The sequence below is a fragment of the Arctopsyche grandis genome, chromosome 5 (genome assembly GCF_051622035.1).
Source record: "Arctopsyche grandis isolate Sample6627 chromosome 5, ASM5162203v2, whole genome shotgun sequence".
Classification (NCBI taxonomy): domain Eukaryota; kingdom Metazoa; phylum Arthropoda; class Insecta; order Trichoptera; family Hydropsychidae; genus Arctopsyche; species Arctopsyche grandis.
Window position 1 is genome coordinate 6133838 of NC_135359.1, and position 22758 is coordinate 6156595.

The 22758-nt window shown below is 39.6% G+C and overlaps 1 protein-coding gene across 1 annotated transcript; it reads left to right on the forward strand.

The window, feature by feature from the left end:
• Positions 1 to 8953: 8953 nt before the first annotated feature.
• On the forward strand, positions 8954 to 20967 carry dsd (attractin-like protein dsd). The gene is made up of 25 exons (XM_077430604.1): positions 8954 to 9123; positions 10575 to 10790; positions 10875 to 11047; positions 11141 to 11221; positions 11292 to 11399; positions 12930 to 13073; positions 13148 to 13304; positions 13383 to 13609; positions 13686 to 13819; positions 14196 to 14345; positions 14455 to 14563; positions 15555 to 15698; positions 15769 to 15968; positions 16045 to 16162; positions 16241 to 16371; positions 16446 to 16758; positions 17588 to 17791; positions 17871 to 18078; positions 18844 to 18986; positions 19066 to 19215; positions 19296 to 19518; positions 19689 to 19847; positions 19938 to 20064; positions 20145 to 20365; positions 20445 to 20967. Exons 3-25 carry the CDS (start codon positions 10882 to 10884, stop codon positions 20629 to 20631), a joined length of 3804 nt encoding a protein of 1267 aa, XP_077286730.1. The 5' UTR covers positions 8954 to 9123; positions 10575 to 10790; positions 10875 to 10881; the 3' UTR covers positions 20632 to 20967.
• The last annotated feature ends 1791 nt before the right edge of the window (positions 20968 to 22758 follow it).

The following is a 22758-nucleotide window of genomic DNA, read 5'->3' on the forward strand; positions in this document are numbered from 1 at the left end:
GCTGCGATCGATCGTTGCGTCTACAGAGCTACCAACTAACCGGTGTCATTTTCGGTTCCCGAAAGAATGCCACTGTATTGTACTGAATAATCGAAAAATTAGTTTAATAAGTTTCGAAAATTTAAAAAGCACTCAAGAAGAACTTACGCAATAGAATTCCACAAAAAAGGGTTAGCACCCTCGGATAATAAACGAATACCCCTTGACGCTTTTTGTGGAATTCGATTGCGTTAGTTCTTCTCGAGCATTTTTGAAAATTTGGATGTCAATACGGATCGTAATTTAAGTATAGTGGATTTCAATCATTGATGTATAATACACATAGATGGGCCCTGACGTGTGATTTTGGTCGGAGATCTTGTCTTCACTAACTGAGGGGTGCGGGGGGTTTAACTAGGGAAAAAATGGTTTTGTGGTGGCTCGCTTATACGACATGGTCGAGTTTGGTTGCTTTCCTGCGAGTGGGAACCAACTCGGCTGGGTTCGGAGAGCCACTACCACTCTGCCTTTAGCTGTCATATAATAAACACGTGCATTAACATGCCCGTCGTCTCATTCGTTCATCCCCCATACTGGTGACCCCCGACATCGAGCGACGCAGCCTCGATCAATTTCAACATGCCGCTCATCCCTGCCTCGCCGAGCCAGGCGGGAAAGCTACCCGCCGCGCCCCCATCGCCATCAACACAGCACGCCGCGGCCCGCGGGTGACAATAAACGAGCAGACACGGCTACCTACCTACCTACCTACCTATCGACATGAGTCCAGCCACAACGTCGATGACAGGTGCTTAAAAAAATGGGGGAGCGAATGAGACGACGATCTTGACAGCTGGATGTGGAGTCATGCGCGATCCAGTACACATAGAACGGTCATCCAGCACCACAAGATTCATCACACACCACCTCAGCACCATCATCATCATCATCAAGGCCCCGTCCATCCCCACGAGCGTCGTCACGCCGAGACGGGCGGTAGCGCTACAACACCTCCACGAGCCACAACGACTCACGGTCCAGCTCGGAGTATCATCAACCACATCGATGCCCCTGCCGCCCCCGCCGCCCCACCAACCGACATCAGCCTCGGAAGAGCGGCGCCGCCGCAGCATCGCATCGGCGCGACCATCGGACCAGCCACCGTTCTGCTCGCGACGTCACCGCCCTCGAATGTACCGACCATTCAGGGCGGTACACCTACACAGCGGATGACCCACGTCAACATTTTTTTTCTTCCCACTCAATAATTTTTTTTCTCTTTGTGTAACAATAATTTTTTTCTTTTGTAAAATTTGTTTCTTTGTAATTTTGGTATCGCTGATGCTGGGGGGGGAGTAATGTGGCGGCTCGCTTATACGACATGGTCGAGTTTGGTTGCCTTCCTGCGAGTGGGAACCAACTCGGCTGGGTTCGGAGAGCCACTACCACTCTGCCTTTAGCTGTCATATAATAAACACGTGCATTAACATGCCCGTCGTCTCATTCGTTCATCCCCCATAGTTTTTTTCCCTACGACGCAGCGGTACCTACCTACCTACCGAGAGAAACTGTGCATGCGCCATGTATTTTGCATAGGGAGACCAGTATAAAGGGCGCCATAGACGCCCCGGATTATCGGACCGGAATTCGTTGCGAGAAATCGTGCAATTTTTCGTACGATCGAACTGAAATGGTAGGGACCCATACACGCTCCGGCCGCGTATTCGGAATGCGTGCGATGTTACGACTTTAACATAAATTCTCAGTGGTGATTGTGCGGTGCGATCAGCGGCATGGCGACAACGACAGCAGACGACGCTCTCGCTATTGTCGGTTTAGTGGTAGCTCTGAGGTACACCAAAGAAAAAACCCATCGAAAAATTTGGTCTAAAGAATGGTTACTAAAAAGAAAAAAGTATTCACATATAAACTTGATGAATGAACTTAGATTCATGCCAAAAGATTGGCATAATTATATGAGGATGGACGAGGATACTTACCTAAAGCTTTTATCGTTAGTGGTAATCATTGAGAAGAAAGACACCATAATGAGAACAGCAATTTCACCTCACGAAAGATTAAGCGCCACGTTGCGATTTCTAGCTACAGGAAGAAGTTACGAATATTTGAAATTTTCAACTATTATATCACCTCAGTCTCTCGGCTCTATTGTTCCAGAAACCTGTGACGCTATTTACAGAGTTTCATAGAAGGTCAGCAACAACAATATGTAGTAAAAAAAAGAGGTATGTAATACTGGCTGAGGCTGGGCTGGGAGAGGAGGTATCCACAGTCCGGCGACAATACAGAATTTCGCTCGACGTCCGGCCAGCTGAAAAAGTTTCAATCTGACAATTAATTCACATACAACGTTCCGGCCTGCGTCGACATCGATCGCCGGATCGACGGCCAGTCCAATAATCCGGAGCGTCTATGGCAGCCTTAAGACGTGAGGTCGGATCTAGTGTATTATACATCAATGATTTCAATACTTTTTTAAATATTCTGTGGAGGCTTGCCGAGCCAGCGGTCTTGGGTGCTGCCACACCGGCTTAAATGCAGGTTGGCAGCGCTGGAACGCGGGCGGTTCGGCCCGTCTGATGCTGCGTACGGACCAAACCAACGACGATTTTGGTCCAACGTTTTAACCAGCAGGATAAAACCAGTAGCGTACAAAATATCGAAATAAAAATAAAAATTAAAAATTAAAATTAAATATCAAAATTAAAAATATTATTATTATATTAAAATTAAATTCAAATATCAAAATAAAATTATAATCAATATATTCAAATTAAAATAAAATATTGAAAGTTAAAACAGAACATGCCCAATTTAAATAAATTTTCGAGATTGACCTAAAATTAGATCATCAACAATCACATACAGGTAATCCTCGACTTTTGTTTGTCTAATATGTTTTGACTTACACACTAAGATCGAAAAAAAAATCAAAGAATTATTATTTTTACTTCCCCGTAATGCGCAGTTACTGAGAATATCTCATGTATAAGTATGGGTGACCGAGCGATGGTCCCAACCCGGTATGTTGTCGGTTTATCAAACGAAATTTTTTTAGTTTTCAATTGTTTCTCTCGTCAAAATAAATCAATTAATTAAATCATTTCAGAGGTAAATTTTATCGGATAATGTGTGATTATTAATTTTATTTCGACGAAAGAAAAAAAACCCTTTGAAAAATCACCGACATCCGACACCGCGTTTTTTTATGAATTATTTTTTTTATCGATCGTCGAAGCTAGAAATACAGTAACATCTTGTGGCGACTTTAACAATATTTTTTTTTCGCTCGTAAGCGGAGAAATTATAATATTTCTCTGGTTTTAAATGCGCATCGTCGTAATTCAAAACATTGTTGTTATTCAAAACATCAACGATGATCTAATTTTAGCTCAATCTCGCTCTTTAGCTTGATTTTGATATTTCATTTCAATTTTAAAATTTAATTTTTATTTCGATATTTTGTACGCTACTGCTTGTTAAAAAGTTGGCCCAAAATCGTCGTTGGTTTAGTCCGTAAGCACCATGACAGAAGCGCCCCACTCGGTGTAACGCCACGAAATAAACAACACACGCTCTTAGCACGCTCTATTATTTCAACACCCCCGATACATAGCATCGACAATTCTATTAAAAATCGGAATTAAATCATGGGCCGCTGTTACCTACAGTCACTGCCTTTTGCCAAAAATGAAATGGCGCTCACTGGCGAGGTACTATTGTAGAGATGGGCAAAAATGTGAATTTTTAACGAACGGGAAATAAAAACCGGGAACTTTGGGAAAATTGTAAGGCAAGGAAGGTATCTTGACCGTATCCCGGCCTAACGAAACACATGTTGTGTAGTTTGTAAGAAGATCTTTTATTTTTGTTCAATTGTTACAATGGTTATTGTATGTACGAAGAGGTTGAGCTTCGGAGGAGTGAGCTGGTTGAACTCCAGAGGTTCACTCTGGTGTTGGGAGCTGGTGCGTCACTTTATATACGTTCTGGCTTCAAGCGTGCCGTGTGCAGATGCTTTGTCTTCGTTTCCAGAACACGTGTTTTAAGGACACGTGTTGACCTGTTTTCGGGGCGCGTGTCTTATAGTTATGGGGTCAGCGCCAGGACGTCGTTCATGTAAGTATGTAGTCGTGTGCCACGTGTAAACGCGTGCCACATGTAAACGACTTTCAGGACATATGTTACGGTTGCCTGATGACATCACTGTTGGGTTTCGTTCGTTTTACGATCGAGCGATAAACTCTTTCTTCTGGAATGGTCAAAGGGGACCTTGACCTTGAGTTATGCATGTTTGTACAGGATCGATGATGAGATCACTGGTTTTGATTCGTAATAGCACAAGTTGTGCTATATTCCTACAAAATTGGAGTTTTTTTTACATAAAACTGTATTTTTTTTAATTGAGAATGACCAAAATAATACAACATAGGTAATTATTAAGGAAATGTCACATTTATTTAAACAGGAGTTTTTATAAAATTATTTGAATATGACTTGATTTAGTTTAGAAAGCCGTCAAGATTTAGAAAGCCGTCATGTCTCCAATCGTTAGAACCAGCTTTTGCCAAAGCAAATTCACCTTTACTAAATATTTTGCAACGAAAACAGAACACTTGATCTAATTCGGATGAATAAACAAGCCATGTTTTATGCACTATTTCACCATTTGCTGTTCTTCGTTGGAAATGTATATTGTTAAAGGTCGAATTATTTGAACCTTAAAGCGGGCTTTGAATGCTTCGCTTAGAGTTTTTGAAAGGTTCGTGGAATGTTTCGGGAATCTTTGTTCCCCTGGACGCTCCACGTAATTAGCATGAGTTTTTATGAATCTGTGTATGTATGTATCGTGATGTCGGATCGACGCGTGATAGTTGTGTAGGAATCTCGTCACCGCAATCGAAACATCTATTCCGACGGAGGATAAATTTCTCACGCTCAACCATTGACGTCATCTTAAATCGAGAAACTTCCACCCCAACAAATCAAGCGGAACGACGCGAAGTCGAAGAACACCTGCATCCATTAAAAGTGCAGCTGTACAAACAACAACTACATTGTAACCCATTGAACATCCAGACTCACTGGAACAAAGGGTGATAAAAACTAAATCGAGTGGAACGACGCCACATATTCGAGAAACTTCCACTATCTCGACAAAACTATACAAGAACAGCCTAATACGAGAGTGTAGTGAACATATTCGTTAAGTCCCGCCTATATTCATGCGGTCTCCATTTCGTGGCGGTATTTCGGACCCGGATCAAAGGGCTCTCGTGTACTTTTGTGTTCGCGCGAGACCCTCCCTCCATACTCCCGTCGCGTCAGTCGGCCGGCAGTAACCGTACTGCGCGCTCGTCAATTTTATTAACAAAAATGCCTACGAATTGGACGTACGATCTCGAACTAACATTTATGGAAATATACCAGTGTCATCCAATTATATGGGATCCTAAACATCGGGACCATAAAGACAGAAACAAAGTACACGATGCGTGTAATAAAATAAGTGAAATAATGAATATACCTCTCAAAGAATTGAAAAGCAAGAAAGACTACCTTATGACAACTTATAGGATGCATAAGCGAAGAATAAAAGCATTGGAACATTCAGGCGCCGGAACTGATGATATATATACGCCGATATGGTTCGCTTTTACCGTGATGGATTCTTTTTTGGGGGTTATCAATTTATCATGGATGGAAACAGTAATAAAACATTCCAACGTCTCTTAATAACTTTTTTTTCTCGAATTAATAAAAAATTGTAATATGCTATTGCACATAATGCTACAGCGACAGACATTTCTAATACGTCCACCTTGTATGACTAACGAACAGACAAATGCGCGAGCGAGAATGTGGAGAGCTACTTTCGGTCTCGTGTTGTCTCGCCGGACCCGAGACCGAGATGTCTCGACGAGAATGTGGAGCCCGTTTAACAAATCAAACGGAACGAACCGCATTCCTTGCATACCTTGCACGGGTCTACGTGACGAGCCAGAATGTTAAATTACAGAAAACACAGATATCGGAAGGCAAAGATCGAAAATCGAAAGATCTTAAGTCGAAAGATCAAAAAAAAGGGTGCATACTAAACGGTACATACTCACTTAATTTGCGCGAGCAGGGTACAAGAGGAACAGGCTTTTCCTCCCGTATTCTGCGCGCGCACATTAATACGGGAGGAAAAGCCTGTTCCTCTTGTTCGTGTTGTATCCTGCTCGCGCAAATTAAGTGAGTATGTATCGTTTACCATGTACCCTTTTTTTTGATCTTACGACTTAAGATCTTTCGATTTTCGATCTTTGCCTTCCGATATTTGCGTTTTCTGTAATTTAACATTCTGGCTCGTCACGGAGACCGCCCTTGCACATCCCTTGCTCAACAGTGAGTCAACAGCCAGCAGCAGACCATGCTATACCAACAACCAGTCAGCTAGAAGCAGCCGACCAGCAACAGAGCCAGACTCACTCAACCTGCAACAACCAACATGGAAGAACCGCTCCAGAACACAGCCGCTTCGAGAACTTCCAGAACATACCCGCTTCACCGACATAACCTTTTATACACTTGTATACCCAAACTATATAATGTAGGAATCTTGTCACCGCAATCGAAACTATCGAAATCTATTGCGACGGAGAATACATTTCTCACGCTCAACCATTGACGTCATCTCAAGTCGAAGAACACCTGCATTCATTAAACTAAATCGAGTGGAACGACGCCAAACATTCGAGAAACGTCCACCCTAAACAACAAACCACTTTCCTCGCATAACTCGAACACGTAAACACCAACTGCGGTTCTCAGAATCGATCGCCAGTAAAGTCACGTGGATCCCCAAAAACAATATAAAAGGAGGTCCACCCCAAACAACTTCAGTCGACCCACAGCAACAAGAGTCGACACACAGCAGCGGACCAGTCGACATCCAGCATCTGAACAGCTACCACTACACTACCCTACAATGGAAGAACGCTTGCAACTCAGCTGAATGCCGAGCCAGCAACACACTGCCATATCCAGAGACCTTCTGAACATAGCCGAATGCCGAGCCAGCAACTCACTGCCATATCCAGAGACATCTGAACATAGCCGGATCCAGAGCAACGACACATTGCAGATCCAGCGGCCCACACGACACCAAGTCAACAGCCAATAGCCGTCTCGAGAACACTACGATTCCAGCCGCTTCAACAACATATTTATACACTTGTATATTCAAACAATAAAGTACTGTAGGATATTAATATAAAATTATTATAATTATGTATAATGATGTGGCTCATGCCGAACAGTTGGTATTATGCACTGTATGTATTAATGTTAAGGTTGGTACTACCGAACCGTGTGCGGTAGCGACAGTAGTAGGCGTCGCGCCTTGACGCGCTGGTTGCGTACGCGCATCGATTACCTATTGTTCTAAATAAACATAAGATTGAATTGAGATCGCTTTTACTTGTCTCTCTCTCCTGCAATCCTCCCTACTATCCAGTGGACTTCCTATAGTACTATGGGGGATGAACGAATGAGACGATTGGCATGTTAATGCACGTGTTTATTATATGACAGCTAAAGGCAGAGTGAGTAGTGGCTCTCCGAACCCAGCCGAGTTGGTTCCCACTCGCAGGAAGGCAACCAAACTCGACCATGTCGTATAAGCGAGCCGCCACAGTTCCTTATTCAAACAAACAGCAGTATTAACTACTAAAACACAGACGAACTCGTCTTTAGTACATGGCGGACTGGTGGTGAAGAACACCTTCACAACTAGATCAGTCCCCATAATAATAAAAATAAATTATTCAAACTGTAGGCATATAGTACAACTGAAATGATCTCATCAGGTCACTGCGACACATATCCAGGAAAGTCATTAACGCATGGCACACGCTCGCCTCGTCAAAAGGTCGACACGTGTTTCTATACAAGTGTCTTGGAAACAAAGGAAGAATTCACTGAACCCATAAAACCACGCTCGCAGCATAACTAGGGCAGCGCGAGTACCAAGAACAAAAGATGTGCACACGACACACTTCAACCCAAAACGTTTATAAAGCAACGCAGCAACCTACACCGGCAGAGTGAGCCTCCAGAGTTCAACTAGATCACATCTCCGAAGAAACCTCTTCGTACATACAATAACCATTGTACCAAATTGAACAAAAATAAACGATCCTCTTTCAAACTCAACTGAATTTCCATAGGCCGGGAAACGGTCGAAACCTTTCACTCGACCACCTGTTCTATAAAACAAACACAACAGTGTTTCGTTAGGCTGGGATACGGTCAACACTACCTACCCCCGCCTACAGATGGTTTTTGAGCGTGAAGCGTGAACATGTCAAAAAATCATGTACGACGGTATTCGTCGCTACTCGGCCAGTACAAAGTGGGCCCATTATGAGGTAACTCGATTGTAGAGTGAGAGAGAGTGGGCGGCGCGAGAGAGGTGGAGATGCGAGGCGGTGTGAATCGGGCATGGGGGCGGTCGGTAAAGCAGGCGCCGCAGTGACCGGCGCTGTCAGTGTCGTCTGCGGCTGTGGCGGCGTGAAGGGAAGCGGGGCGAGGGCGAGGGCGAAGGCGAGGGTGAAGGCGAGGGCGAGGGCGAAGACGTGGGAGCGGGCATCGGGGAGCGAGGGGGCCTCGGTGTGGGGGCGGAGGGGGCGCCATGAGCGCGCGCCACCGTCTGCGGGGCTCCCTGTTCAAGTTCCGACGGAGACCAGGCGGCTGGGCGGAGATGGCCGCGGGAGGAGGCGGTCGCGGTCGCGGTCGCGAAGCTGCTCGGTGCACCATGCAGGTGGTGTGGTGCGCCTGCGCCTGCGCCCTCCTCGCGGTCGCGGTGGCGGGGGCTGCGGGCGCGGGCACGGGGGGCGCCACCTCCTCCCCCGACAGGCCGTCTGCCGCCACATCCACTGCCTCCACTTCCGCCTCCGCATCTGCCGCCGGCTCCGGCTCCGGCTCCAGCTCCGGCTCCAGCTCCACCTCCAGCTCCAGCTACGCCTACGCCAAGTGTGGCAGCCGCGCCTGCGCCCACGGCACCTGCGACAACGACACCTGCATCTGCGCTGACGGCTGGCAGGGTCCTGACTGTCTCCACTGCGGCGGCAAAATAAGGTCTTCTACCCTCACCACATCTACATCCACACTGTCAACACTGCCAAGTACCACTTTTAGATCAAATCCTTTGGATTCGTGACACCCCCTAGTCTCACACGAGACATCTTCAAACCTTCACTGTCTATATACAGATATATATGTTTTCAAATCCCCAAAGTAGTATTACGTATATGTTGATAACCAGTCATGTATCCACATCACTTTAGTTAACTTGACAGACACCTTTTCATCTGCTGAAATGTTTTGATCTGCCCTTCTTAATTGGGATCATATAATTTACACACCGACATTTTTGTGTTAGTGAATTTGTTTCCTGTGTAAATCTCAGACGATTGCAAAGCGATCACATTTTTGATACAATCAGGAGAGATATTTACTTTAGCGAGACATTCCCCAAAGGCTATGCAATATCTATAGTAATCTCATTCCAAGTTGTATCAAGTAATGCATATATTGACTTGCGGTTTATTCCATATGAAGACGTTTGTTCTTCAGGCTGTTTACGGCATCTAAAATTTACTGAAGAGAACCACATTTCTAAAGCATTTACTCTACTTTTTTTATATTGAAGTTCTTATTTTCTCACAATTTTTTTGTATTTCTTTTGAATATTTCATACATTGTACAGGTTCGAGAGAGGGTAGACGTTGAAGCCTCTTTGTAATATTTGGTAATATATGTAGATACAAAAGTCTGATATAGAAGTGAGTCAGGTCAAGCTTTCACTTTTAGACCACTGAAGGCAACCATCGATTCGATTCAAATTAATCATTAACCAAATTGCCTATTAATTCCAGTCTAATTTCAAAACTAATTAACATAAGCTTTGCCAATCGTTCAACATTTGCATTGATTATATTAACATCCATACACATAGTTGAATTTAGTATATATGTATGTTTCAATTGAAGTTTATCTTCCAGTCGTAATATATTCCTTCTAATCTGGTACCAACTTCCGTTATTTTTTGTGTATTTTCAGTTGTAATTTGTTTTGACTAGTTGATTCATATGGCGAATTAATTCCCAACTGTTTATAATATATTCAACAATTGAAAATTTATCTCGACTATAAGTTGATACCAGGTTAGATGCAAAGGTTAGGCTATTAGCAAATTGAGTTGGAAAGTCACATTTTTGTTTTGAACACATTCTTAGAGATATCGTAATACAGTACTCATTACCTTTATTTGTAGCAAGTGTTAACGCATTATTGAATTCTAAAGGATTCGTAAAAACATCAGAATTGTCAAAACTCAACTGTTATATTACAACTGGCGCACATTGTTGAAAGTGTATTTGCGCTTGTAGAGTTCTAATTCAATAGTTGATTTGTATTCGAATATGATTGACCTAAAACGCCAGTTGGAATATATTATCATATATTCGTATATCATTGAAAACAATTTATTCGACGAAAACTAATTGCTTTGAATTTAAACGTTGCAGATTAGTAGAACCCGTTGGATTTATTCACGACGGTCCAGGAAATTATTCCGTTAGCGTTAAGTGTAGTTGGTTAATAGAAGCACCCCGTTCTAATACGAGTCCAACCAATGCGACTATCCGTCTCCATCTCGAAGAGTTCGCCACCGAATGCGGATGGGATCATCTCTATATCTACGACGGTGACAGTGTAGATTCACCATTGCTAGCCGTGTTTAGGTATATCCCTAATATTTGCATATGTTTGAAATTCATTGTGTTAAAATACTGAATTTCGTTTATTTATTTTTTTTCGTTTTACAGTGGACTTATGTATAAAGACTCTTATGCTGTTAGAAGTGTGCCAGAAGTCATGGCGAGATCGGGCTCGGCTCTGTTGCATTTTTTTTCCGACGATGCGTACAACATGTCGGGATTTAATATATCTTATGCTATTAACGCTTGTCCTAGTCGTTATTCGAGTGTGAACTGTTCGGGTAAGATTATACTACATTTTTATTCAAATTGGAGCGTTTTTATATATACATATGTACATGTATTTTATTTATGTTGATATCAATTTTATTTAGGCCACGGTATTTGTGAAGACTCGGTGTGTACGTGTGACGATAGTTGGATGGGAAAGGCTTGTGATAGGCCGACGTGTCCTGGTATTTAATTTTATTGCTTGTTTAATAATTGGTTTGAATACATATTTATATTATATAATTTTGTTTTTAGGAAATTGTTCATTTTCGTCACAACAAGGCACTTGTATACCTCGAACGCAATTGTGTCAATGTCAGCCTGGTTTTAGCGGGCATGATTGCTCACAGCTGATAAAATATGGTATGTTCGTCGACTCTCCTTGACTTTTCCATTTCTTTATCCCATTTAAATCATTGTCCCGAGGCTTTCACCTATCTTCTTCTGGGGAGCTTATTTTGAAATACTAGTCAATGAGATATTTATGGTTAAAGGTCACAGAATCGTACATGGCACGTGTTTTTTTGTAGATAGTTTTGCACTTGCATAAAAAACGCTGGCATGCTTAGTCTGTGCCGTCGCGATATTCCCAAAACTCATCCACTGGAGTGTTTTCTGTGATATTTTATCCTTATATTAACACTAGTGTTGTACCCGATGACATATCATCGCATGAGTGTTGGCATATTAAGTTATTAAATAAAAAAAAATTAAAAGAAATGTGTCGTCGATCATGTTCTAGATCTCTATTAAATATTTATATTTAATTGTTTAATATGAAAAAAAAAGTTAAACCTGCCTAAATTCTCTGCCAATAGGAAACATCGGTAGCAATTAGTATATATATAAGTTTTTTTCTTTTATTATTGTATTTGTATATACGTTTTGGCAGTGGTTTAAATGTGACGTACATATGTATGTCGAATCGAAACGACTATTATAGTACGGCGGGCGTTATCTCGACAGACAGAATAGCGATATTATATGTATATATGATGGTTTTGACAGTGAGTCTCATATTTGAAGAAATGTAAGAGAAACTGGTCGAAATAATATAATCGTACGAGTTAACAATGACTTGAAGAAACGCCCTTACTGGCTGCATACCACGAGCACATCCATACCGTACGATTCAGTGTGTTTGCGCCTTAATGAACAACAAACATATGTATATCTTGTTTTTGTAGTTTTGATAGACAAGGGATTCATCCTGTCGTTGTTTTCGAGGGAGAGCAGTGAGAAAACTTACTCGGTAATAACGTATACACACACATAGTAATAAAGATGGGTTCTACCTTGTTGCATCGACTTGATATATTTCCATACTTGTTTTCCCCACTTTTTTGGTGTATCTTGTATACAGTGAGTATAAATTGATTTTAAATATTTTTTTAAATATTTTTAAGGCGTGTTAATAGTTTAAAAATCTATACATTATGTCTTGTATATCAAAGATATTACATGTATGTATACAGAAAAACATTTTTGTACATAATATAATATACAAACTCCTGTTCAAGCAGATGAAAAGTCAAGAAAACAAGGCTTGGGATATTTCAACTCGAACGGAGTGCATCTAATCATGACACTGGCTGGTATTTTAAGCGCCTAATTAGTTACTTTATCAAATTTCTTATGCGTTACGAACTATCATCGGCTTGTTCCACTTAAATAACTCACTACAGGTTTTTTCCTTTTAGGACACCATTTTCTACATTTTACTTATCTCAATGTCGATAGCTAACAATTCGTTATGAAGAGATTTTGTGTTTCTATTTTTTTTTAATTATATTTCTCTTATTATTGCTCCTAAGAAATTTCATCTTTATTGATTCATCTTTCAGAATGTAATTCGTAAGATTGTTATTCATGAAAAAATTCTTTAAATTGTAGGTGTTTGGGAATCTGTCGAGTTAGGTTGGTTTAAACCGGCTGGAAGTGCTTCCCATGGTGCTACGGTGTGGAGAGATTCTCTTTATATAGTGTCTGGAGAAGGCTACGGACGATCGCATTTAATGTACACATATGATTTCAACGGTAATATAATTTCAAATTAATCAAATTCAATATATATTTAACATATTGACAATTTATTTTAATTTATTTAACAGGTGGTGTATGGGAGACTCCACACTCTTCGTCGAGTGCAGTTCCTAATCCTCGATATGGAGCAAGTGCTGTTATACACGGTGATAAAATTTTTCTCTATGGTGGTGTTGTAACGGAAAATTACCATGGAAATTTAAATCAACAGAGACATCACGGACGGTTATAAACTAATCATATTAGCGATACACGTATCATACGTCATTAGTGAATTCATTTAAAATGTATTTGTTTGAGTAGGCATGGAACCACAACACACTTTCGTGATTCGAACGGCCATTTAAGTCACGCTTTACCGTCGGGAACTTTCCAAGACGGCAGTCAAGACACGTCTCATCAGGATTCCAGTTACGGCTCTGCCGTCACTAGAGTCACCGATGAAATGTGGGCTTTTGACATAAGCGCCAATACATGGGAAAATATCACCGTTAGAACCGAACCGTGCAATAAAAGCATTGCTATGTGTGGTTAGTGGTTGTATTGTATGTATGTTATGTATTGATTATTAAAAATGGTGAAATATATTTTGAGGAATTGTTTTAGGACCGTTACGATCGGCTGGACACACTGCAACTCTCGTCACTCTGTCGGATTCTTCATCGCATAGAAAATTAACAGAGAAAATGATCGTAATATTTGGACATTCTCCACAATTCGGTTATCTCAATACAGTTCAAGTGAGTTTGATTTTAAATTATTAAATTTTATAATATAGCGACAGCAATTATTGGATGATTGAGGAGGTCCACGCGCAGCCAACGCTCGTTCCAGAATAATTCCCTATACCAAGTGTACTTCCTTTCAAAGGGCAGGTTGCTCACTGCAGCTTCCTCGATCTGTTTGTTTATCCATTGTTTAGGCACGTACAGTCTCACGCTTTCATGAGGATTCTGAGAACTAGCGGCAAATGACTGAGTGCCGCTCTAGGAATTCTACCGACCACTTAGGGTCCCGTTAGGCCAATTCGGGGGTCTCCATTGCTACCCCCCCGAATGCACTAACCGGTGGCCGACGTTACAGTATTTAAAGTAATTTGGTTTATTTTATTTTTAGGAGTATAATTTTGGTACACGGGAATGGGTCATCCTACAAACTCGTGGCTATCCTGTGAAAGGTGGTTATGGACATACGGCTGCCTTCGACCGTCTAACTGAAAAAATATATGTGTACGGTGGCATCATTTCGGAGTCTGAAAGCAACCAAGTAAACTTATATTATTAATTAAATAATCGTTTCCAGTATCTCATCATCAACTTTTCCTATACTATGTGTATTATTTGTCATTTTAATCTATGTTTATATTATTTTACAGATATTAAATTCAAACTTGTACAGCTACGATCCGGCGTCGAGGATTTGGACTCTTTTAGCGAACGCTCCAAGTGCACGATTTTTACATACGGCTAATTTCATAATGCCTGGTAATAAAATATATTTTTATTTTATCTTTAATTTATACCAGGAATGCTTAACAGGTAACCCCAATGCGCCTTCCTGGCCAGAAACATTTTACATGTGATACAAATACTATTAGTATTGTTGCATAGGGGTGGGTGGAGGATCCAAGTAAAAGGCCAAAGTTGTTTCACAGCATTTATTGGTGATTAAGGAGATATACGCACTGGCAGTGCTTCGTCCAGAATCTCTTGATATGGTCTTAGTATCTCCTTATAAAGGGACAGGTCGCTCAGGGCATCTTCGACGTCCGGTTACTTCCTTATTGTTTAGGCATGTACCCGGATATGTATTACCACAACACTCAGTCCCACGCTATCGGTCACTTCTGAGAAGGGACCGGGTGCCTCTTTCTACGCCAATTCGGTGGCCATTGTGTAGCCTACTTGCACTTAGTCTGGAGATAATCCTTGAAACCAATTCTAACGGTCACACAGTCTCTGGGATGCTACTCGGCCTAATCCGATTGCACTTACTCGGCGGTGTACGTAACAGTATTATACAAAGTACATAAATGCATATCAATTAATATCCACAAAGACATCTACGGTCAACTTTGTAAATTTGCAGCATTTTAAACAATTCAGCGAAATTCAGTAAATACATATCAATTAACATTTTTGGTCAAATTTGTAAATTTGCAGCATTTTATACAATTCAGTGAAATTCGAGATTACTGAAAACTCGAGATTTTGCGAGAAAATGGGTAAGGTTGCCAATTTTTTGGAACCGTTCCAATGAAAATCAGATAAATTGGCAAACTCTTATAGGAAAACGTTTGACCGGGATTCACAAATCCAAGGTCTGGCCAGCAGAAACTAATTGGATTTGAACCCGTGACCACTCTGTTCAAAGCATTATATGCTAACCACTAGTCTATTCTTCTTGTTCTAAATATATAATTCATATTTTTATTAATTTTTGATTACTCATGTGATATTTTTGTTTCTTCAAAAGGTATGATGATCGTCTTTGGTGGTAATACTCATAATGATACGTCCCATAGTTTCGGTGCCAAATGTTATTCTAATGAACTGTTGGCTTACGATGTTGTATGCGATTCTTGGCATTACATGACAATTCCTCTCGACTTACGAGACAGTACGTAATCAATTCATTATTATTTGTGTTATGTTTAATGAATTTTATTGTAAGAGTGTGTTGTTTTTAGATCTTGCGCGTTACGGCCATTCCGGAACGGTGTTTGAAGGCTCTCTGTATCTTTATGGCGGATTCGATGGACAGATGCTGAATGATATGATACGGTTCACGCCGGGAAATTGTCATTATTTGACTACACAACTGGAGTGTCTCAATTCTCGTCCGGGCATAAAGTGTGTTTGGGATGTGAATAAAAATCGGTGTATTAATGTTAGTACTTTTTATATATTTTTTTAAATTTATTATTGAGATGAGTTTTAATGAATACGTTTTTTTTTTTTTGAAGGTGACTGAAGTACCGAAAGATTTCCTAAAAACTCCAGATCCGGAATTTGATTCAAGCTTTACGAAATGTCCGGAACAAAGTCGTGATAAAATAACTCAAAGAATGTTGTCTCATAAAGGTGAATTTTTCAACTCTTTATTTATTTATTTTTCAAAACTAATATTTCAAAATTTAACTGTAATTTTATGTTATGTAGATCGTTGTTCGCTTCAAACTGATTGTACGTCGTGTGTTCAAACTTCTTATGATTGTGTATGGTGTCCTAACAGTGTGTGCATGAATCAAAGATGTAGTAATTCTAATTACCATACTACTAGTCAAAGAAAGGTATGACTTGCTTTAATTTATTTTTATTTGAAATATTTTCGTAATTTCATCACTGTTGATGTTACGTATTTTAGACAATAACTACATTGGAGGAGTGTCCTGTCGAAAGTGGTCCAGTTTGTGCTCAATTGCATTCATGCAATGCTTGCATAGGTGCTTCTACTACTTTGCAAGTTGGCGGTCATACGGATAATACCCATTCAACTTCGTCAGCTCATCAAAATCGAGTCCAAGACGCAACATCTGGAAGTCGTTCCGGAATGATGGCAGCATCTACACATTTGAAGCCATTGTTTGGAAATGCACCCTCTAGCAATTTGCATCAAATGCAATGCCATTGGGATTATGAAGCTGCTAAATGTAGAGCCGGCAATAGTAGTAGTACAGGTGATGAAATATAATTAATTTAATCATCGCATTCCTTAGAATACAAACGTGACATAAGGAGCAGTTTTCAACTTATAAATCCAAGATGGTCCCGACATCTTTATAAGGTTCTTCAAAGAGAACCTTGCTACTATTGGAAGCTGCTCAAAAATTGAGCCCCCTGTTAATATATACTCGTTATTATGTGTCCTGCAGGGAGAGAATTTTTTTTAAACTCATTTTTTTGAAATTATAGGATGGGTGGTTATGTTTCGACCGGCTCCTGGCCTATGGAAACTCAGTTGAGTTTTTAAGAGGATCTTTATTTATGTTCAATATATACAAGTTTATTGCAAGTACAGTGAATTTGCGGCGAAGAGGGCTATTTACCCACTTCAGTGGAAGGGCTGACTAAACTGCGTTTTGAGTCTGCTGCGCTATTTTATATATTGGTTGAGTCATCATGCTTTCGGGAGTTCCTACGAGCTCGAGGCTATCCTTTGTGTCCGAGTGATGAGATCATGCTTTTGGAAGTTTCTACGGGCATGGAGGTCATTTATTTTACAGCTGTGCCTCAAGGTTGCTCGATGTGCGATCGAGTGATAAAATCATGTGTGAACAAAGATTGTTTCAGGCGAGGTTAACTCTGCATGCTTGTACAGGTACGCGATGATGCCATTGTTGACTTTTGTTTAATGGTGAAATAGACGAGATCACTGATCTTGATTCGGGATCATAAAACCTGTACTGCGTTCCCACAAAACTGTGAACATGTCATCTTTGCATTGTGAGAATGTACCATGCGATATTTATTGGTTGATATAAATTTAATGTAATATTTTTATTTTAGAAGGTCAAGAGGGTTGTACTCTGAGTTGTTCTCACTTTGTTTCTTGTACTAATTGTACTCAAGAAGAATGTATTTGGTGTCAGAATGAAGCTCGATGTGTTGATAAAAATGCTTACACAGCTTCGTTCCCATACGGCCAGTGTAGAGAATGGACTACCGTTACTAATCGATGTAGAATTCCTCCAAATTTCGACAATAACGTTGGTATGTACTATTCTACTATTTTCGGTGATCCTTTTATGCGACTTTGATTATTCAACTATGTATGTATGTTCACTTGTAGATGGAAGTCTTGCTGGCACGGGTATTAGTAGAAGTAGCAGTTGTGCGGCATATGCATCTTGTAGCTCTTGCCGTGAAGATCCAGCGTGTGGCTGGTGCGATGACGGCTCACGCACCGGCTTGGGAATATGTTTACCCGGGGGAGCTGCTCATCCGATGACTCCTCACACCTGCCCTCATCACACTTGGTATTTTACGCACTGTCCAAGGTAATACATTGGTTTTATATAGAGCTACTGTTATATCTAGAGAATTGTTAATATTTTAATTGTGTGCTGTGACGGAACGTCTTTACGCGCGAATACAATTCTCGCTGGGAGAGTTACTGGCGTACAGGGATACGTTTGTTCGTTCTTCCAGGTGCGTTCGTTCCGTGGTGGGGGTCAAAGGGAACAGAATGGCTAACCTGGGATGTCTTGTAGTTGTGGTGAAGTTCCTGATTAGAATCCTCGTCTCGTCTATATATACAGCGCTGCTGTTGTGAAGCTGGCTCTCGGGTCACTTGGTCCGTCTTCCAGCGGCTGATGCTTCTAGGTCTTTCCGGAGCGCTTGGCTACCACGGAAAGGTTAACCCGCGCGGGGTGGAAGCTGCGTGGAGATACAGGTGACGAACTGTTGGAACTCAGGGGAGGGAGTGATGATACACTCAACCGTCCCGCGGTTCTTCAACAAGATGGCTGATCTCTTGGTACGTCTGCTATGGAGACGGCTCGGGAGAGATCGAGGGGGGGGGGGGGGGGGCATGCCTGATGACCGAAATGCGAATGGACGAGTTGGGTCTCGTCTCCTTTCCCGCGGCAGGGTGGCACTGAGTGTGGCCATCCGAAATAAGAGCTAGTGTGGCCACTAATGAGACGGCTGGGAGAACGTCACGTTACAGTGTTGTTTTTCTAGATATAATGGTGGATGATAGTCGAATATTTATAATAATTTCTACCGTGATGCATAACGTTACTTGTTTTATTTTATTTCAGTTGTCAATGCAACGGGCATTCCACTTGTTTAGAAAACAATTCTGTGTGTATACAACCTTGCGGAAACTTGACGATGGGTCAACATTGTGATAAGTGTTCTCCGGGTTTCTGGGGAAATCCTTTGAATGGAGGGAAATGTCAACGTTAGATATCCTTCGTGTTTATTTTAACCTAATATTTAAAATGTTTTCTTTGTTTCTATTGTTTTCTTGTTGGTTTTAGCGTGCGAATGTAACGATCAGGCAACATTGTGTAATCCTGATAGTGGAAAATGTTATTGCACCACTAAAGGTCTAGCTGGAGATCGGTGCGATAAATGCGATGCTACTAATCGCTATCACGGAGATCCGACTAATAAAGGAGTTTGCTATTGTGTGTTTTGTTTAAATATTTTTATATATTTATTCATAGGAAATTGTATTATGCTGATAGTGTTGTTTTTGTTTTTTCAGATGATCTTGCTGTTGATTATCAATTTACGTTTAATTTGTCTAAGAAAGAGGATCGTCATTTTACTCAAATAAATTTTAGAAATTCTCCAACTAAACCTGATATCGATGCAGATTTTACCATTACTTGTAGTGTTTTGGCTAAAATGAATATTACTATTAGAACGGCTAACGGTCAGGAGAAAACTATTTTTCATTCTGTCAATTGCACGACGTTTCGATACCGGTAATTATTTCATTTTTCCGCTCTCAGTGTGACTTGAAATTCGAATATACTCCTATTTTTTTTTAACTGCATTCTTTTTAGATTTTACGAAATGTTTCCGTTATATTCTTACTAATAACTTTTAACGAATGTACTATTATAGAATTTTATATTGTCGATTTTATTTTTAGGTTTGCGAAAGCTGATCATAATTTTGGGATAGAAGAAAATATAACTCTGACCACGTTTTTCGTCTACGTTTATGATTTTCAACCTCCGTTATGGATACAAATTTCATTTTCTCAATATCCGAAGTTGAATCTTCAACAGTTTTTTATTACTTTTTCTTCGTAAGATTGATTTTTTTTTAAATTCTGCCATGTCAAATGTATATAGAGTGAATGATGATAAACTTATATGTATTATTCTTTTGATTTCAGTTGTTTCTTGTTACTATTACTAGTCGCAGCTATATTATGGAAGTTGAAACAGAGGTACGATATGTACAGAAGAAGGCAAAGACTGTTTGTCGAAATGGAGCAAATGGCATCCAGACCTTTTTCACAAGTTTGTTGAACATTTCGTGTTTGAAATACATACAATACATACCCATTTAAATATAACAAATGTATCATTTTCAATTTCAGGTTTTAGTTGAAATAGAATTAAGAGAAAAAGCGCCTTTAGAAAATCACCAAAATCATGTTGTGGCAAATCCATTGCAACAGAATGATGTCGTTAACAATATAAATAATTCTCATAGTGTAATCGTACCCACAGTGCGAAAGAGAAAAAAAGATTCTCCGAGTCCTATTGCTCTCGAGCCCTGTAGTGGTAATAAAGCTGCAGTATTGTCATTATTAGTTAGGTGTGTGGAACATTTATCTATTAATAATTTTTCCCATTTGTACGATTTTGTCTGTTTTACGGTGTCTTCTGTGTTGTAGGTTACCGACCGGGGGTGGTAGCTTCACTCCTCCGGGTCAGCCGGCCGGTTTGGCGGTGGCTTCAGCCTTAGTCACGTTGGGCAGTCCGCCGAGGCACTCGAATGCAACAGACTCGCGGCACACCGATACAAAGCTGTCGAAGCGGGGGAAGGGTATCGGTGCACAGCATCCCGATACTTGCATATGACTCATATCCTTATGAATTAGTCGATATAGTTGCAGTGAAATCGTTGAACATTTGTAATATATTGTTTGTTGATTTAACATTATAAGTTTGCACGTAAGATATGTATATTGATGCATTAACATTTGGACTTTTGGATGTATGTATGTAGCGTTTTTGTTTTTTTTTTTTTATATATACATTAATTTTTTATTGAACTATTTTCAAAATTATTTAAAGCATTATCTTATGCGAGTGCATTTAAATCTTTTCGTTTTTACGTTGTGACGACTCGAGTATTGTAGTGATTTAGGATTTTTTACAACTTAATAACACCTGTGGCTTTATGTACTATTTTAGAAGAAGAAGAAAAAGTTTTATTGTTAAGTATACTGAGGAAGAAAACATTAGTGTGATGGTAAATACAAGCGACTGAATCTTTTTAAATCTCGCATTTCTCATGGCCAATAACCGAGTGTTTAATCTTTTTTTATTACATGACTTTTGATTCAGCAGAGGCTTTCACAATAAAATGACAATAACAGCTAAAGCAGGCCTGCTCTTAGAACTGTCAGTTTAGAACACATATTGTAAATTGGACTCTGGGTTTAACTGCATAGATCGTTTGTGTAATTGCTCGGCTAACAATCAGCTGATAGTTTGTGTCCGAATTGACTTATTTCTAAACGGTAGGTCTGTTTATGTGTAAATGTCGAATCAATTGTACATAAGTCTTGTTTATACAAATTATTTCGTTCAAAATATTATCAAATTCCCATATATCTTTATTAATGTCATTTTATACTAATTATTCAAATGTATTTATCATATAAATATGTATACCTGTTTGTTGATTTGCATTCCAGTTGCACTATTGTGTTAATGAAGTATATTTTTAAACGATTCGGTAACACCGTACGGGTGTAATATTATGGCTGATCATTTGTAAATACATTCGCTCATTCTATCATTGAAATTGTATTGAAGCAATCATTGAAAGTGCATAGTTTTGTATTTTGTAGACGCATTTTTTACACACTTAGCTATATTATCTGTATTATGTAAATGCGAATGGGATTTAATTAAGTCGATAGTCGTTGAACCGAGGCCGGACGCCTTATCCTCGATACTGGGTCTGATCCTAGACGTGAACACATTAACTGACCGGTTACACTAAATGTGATATTATCGGTGATCAGTTGGCAGCTATAGTCTCCCCACACGATATATGTAGTTGCAGGCCCGTATCAGTCTACGGCGGCGGCGGCCTCATCAAACACACAATACGATGACTGCCACGAAGGTTTGAAACTGCCATGATTAGCATTGTGACTACTTTTTAACTGTGATTAATTCATAATTTTGAAATACTCATCAGCAATACACCATGTACCTCTATTTGATCATTTATACGCTTACTGAATGTGTACTGGTGTGTGTTTAGTATATATATATATATATATATATATATGTATATATATACATATATATATATATATATATATATATATATATATATATATATATATATTTATATACATATTTTATTCACTGTCATCTATTTCATCGTTTTGAATTTTGTAATAGTTGTGATAGACATTATTATTTCAATGGATTTATGAACGTTACAGCTTAAATTACTAGATATATTGAATTTTAATTCTAAATTTCGATTGCAGTATTTAATTATATGTATTATTATCGGTTATGAATTGTGTTTAAAATAATTTAAAATTATGATTTGTTATGTTTTTGCTCAATGCAAATAATTTTTGTGTGATTATTATTATTATTATGTTAATTTACAATATTAATCCAATACATTTGTAAATATTATTACACGTCATTTTAATAATATTACTCGTTTTCATTTGTTTTGTTAAATTTCAAAATTAATCCAACAATTTTTATACTAATAATATGTATGTATGTAGCTTTCATTACTTTGTATCTATTTGAGACCTCTGCGATAGAATAAGGTTCCTAAACTATTGAGATTAATCCTAGACATGTTATATCTGACTCAAACCAACAGCTCATCGCATATGCTTGTTGTCTAATTATATATTCATTACACGGTTGTTTGCTATAAGGAGAAAGACTAAGATGTTCGGACTGTATTTTGGGGTTTGTAATATCGGGAGAGTTTGT

What these genes read in the sequence shown, in the direction of transcription:
- dsd (XM_077430604.1), top strand. Translation starts at nt 10,882, where the DNA reads ATGTATAAAGACTCTTATGCTGTTAGAAGTGTGCCAGAAGTCATGGCG. An exon ending in CAACAGAGACATCACGGACG is followed by an intron (nt 13,305 to 13,382) that starts GTTATAAACTAA and finishes TTGTTTGAGTAG; the next exon opens with GCATGGAACCACAACACACT. An exon ending in ATACTACTAGTCAAAGAAAG is followed by an intron (nt 16,372 to 16,445) that starts GTATGACTTGCT and finishes TACGTATTTTAG; the next exon opens with ACAATAACTACATTGGAGGA.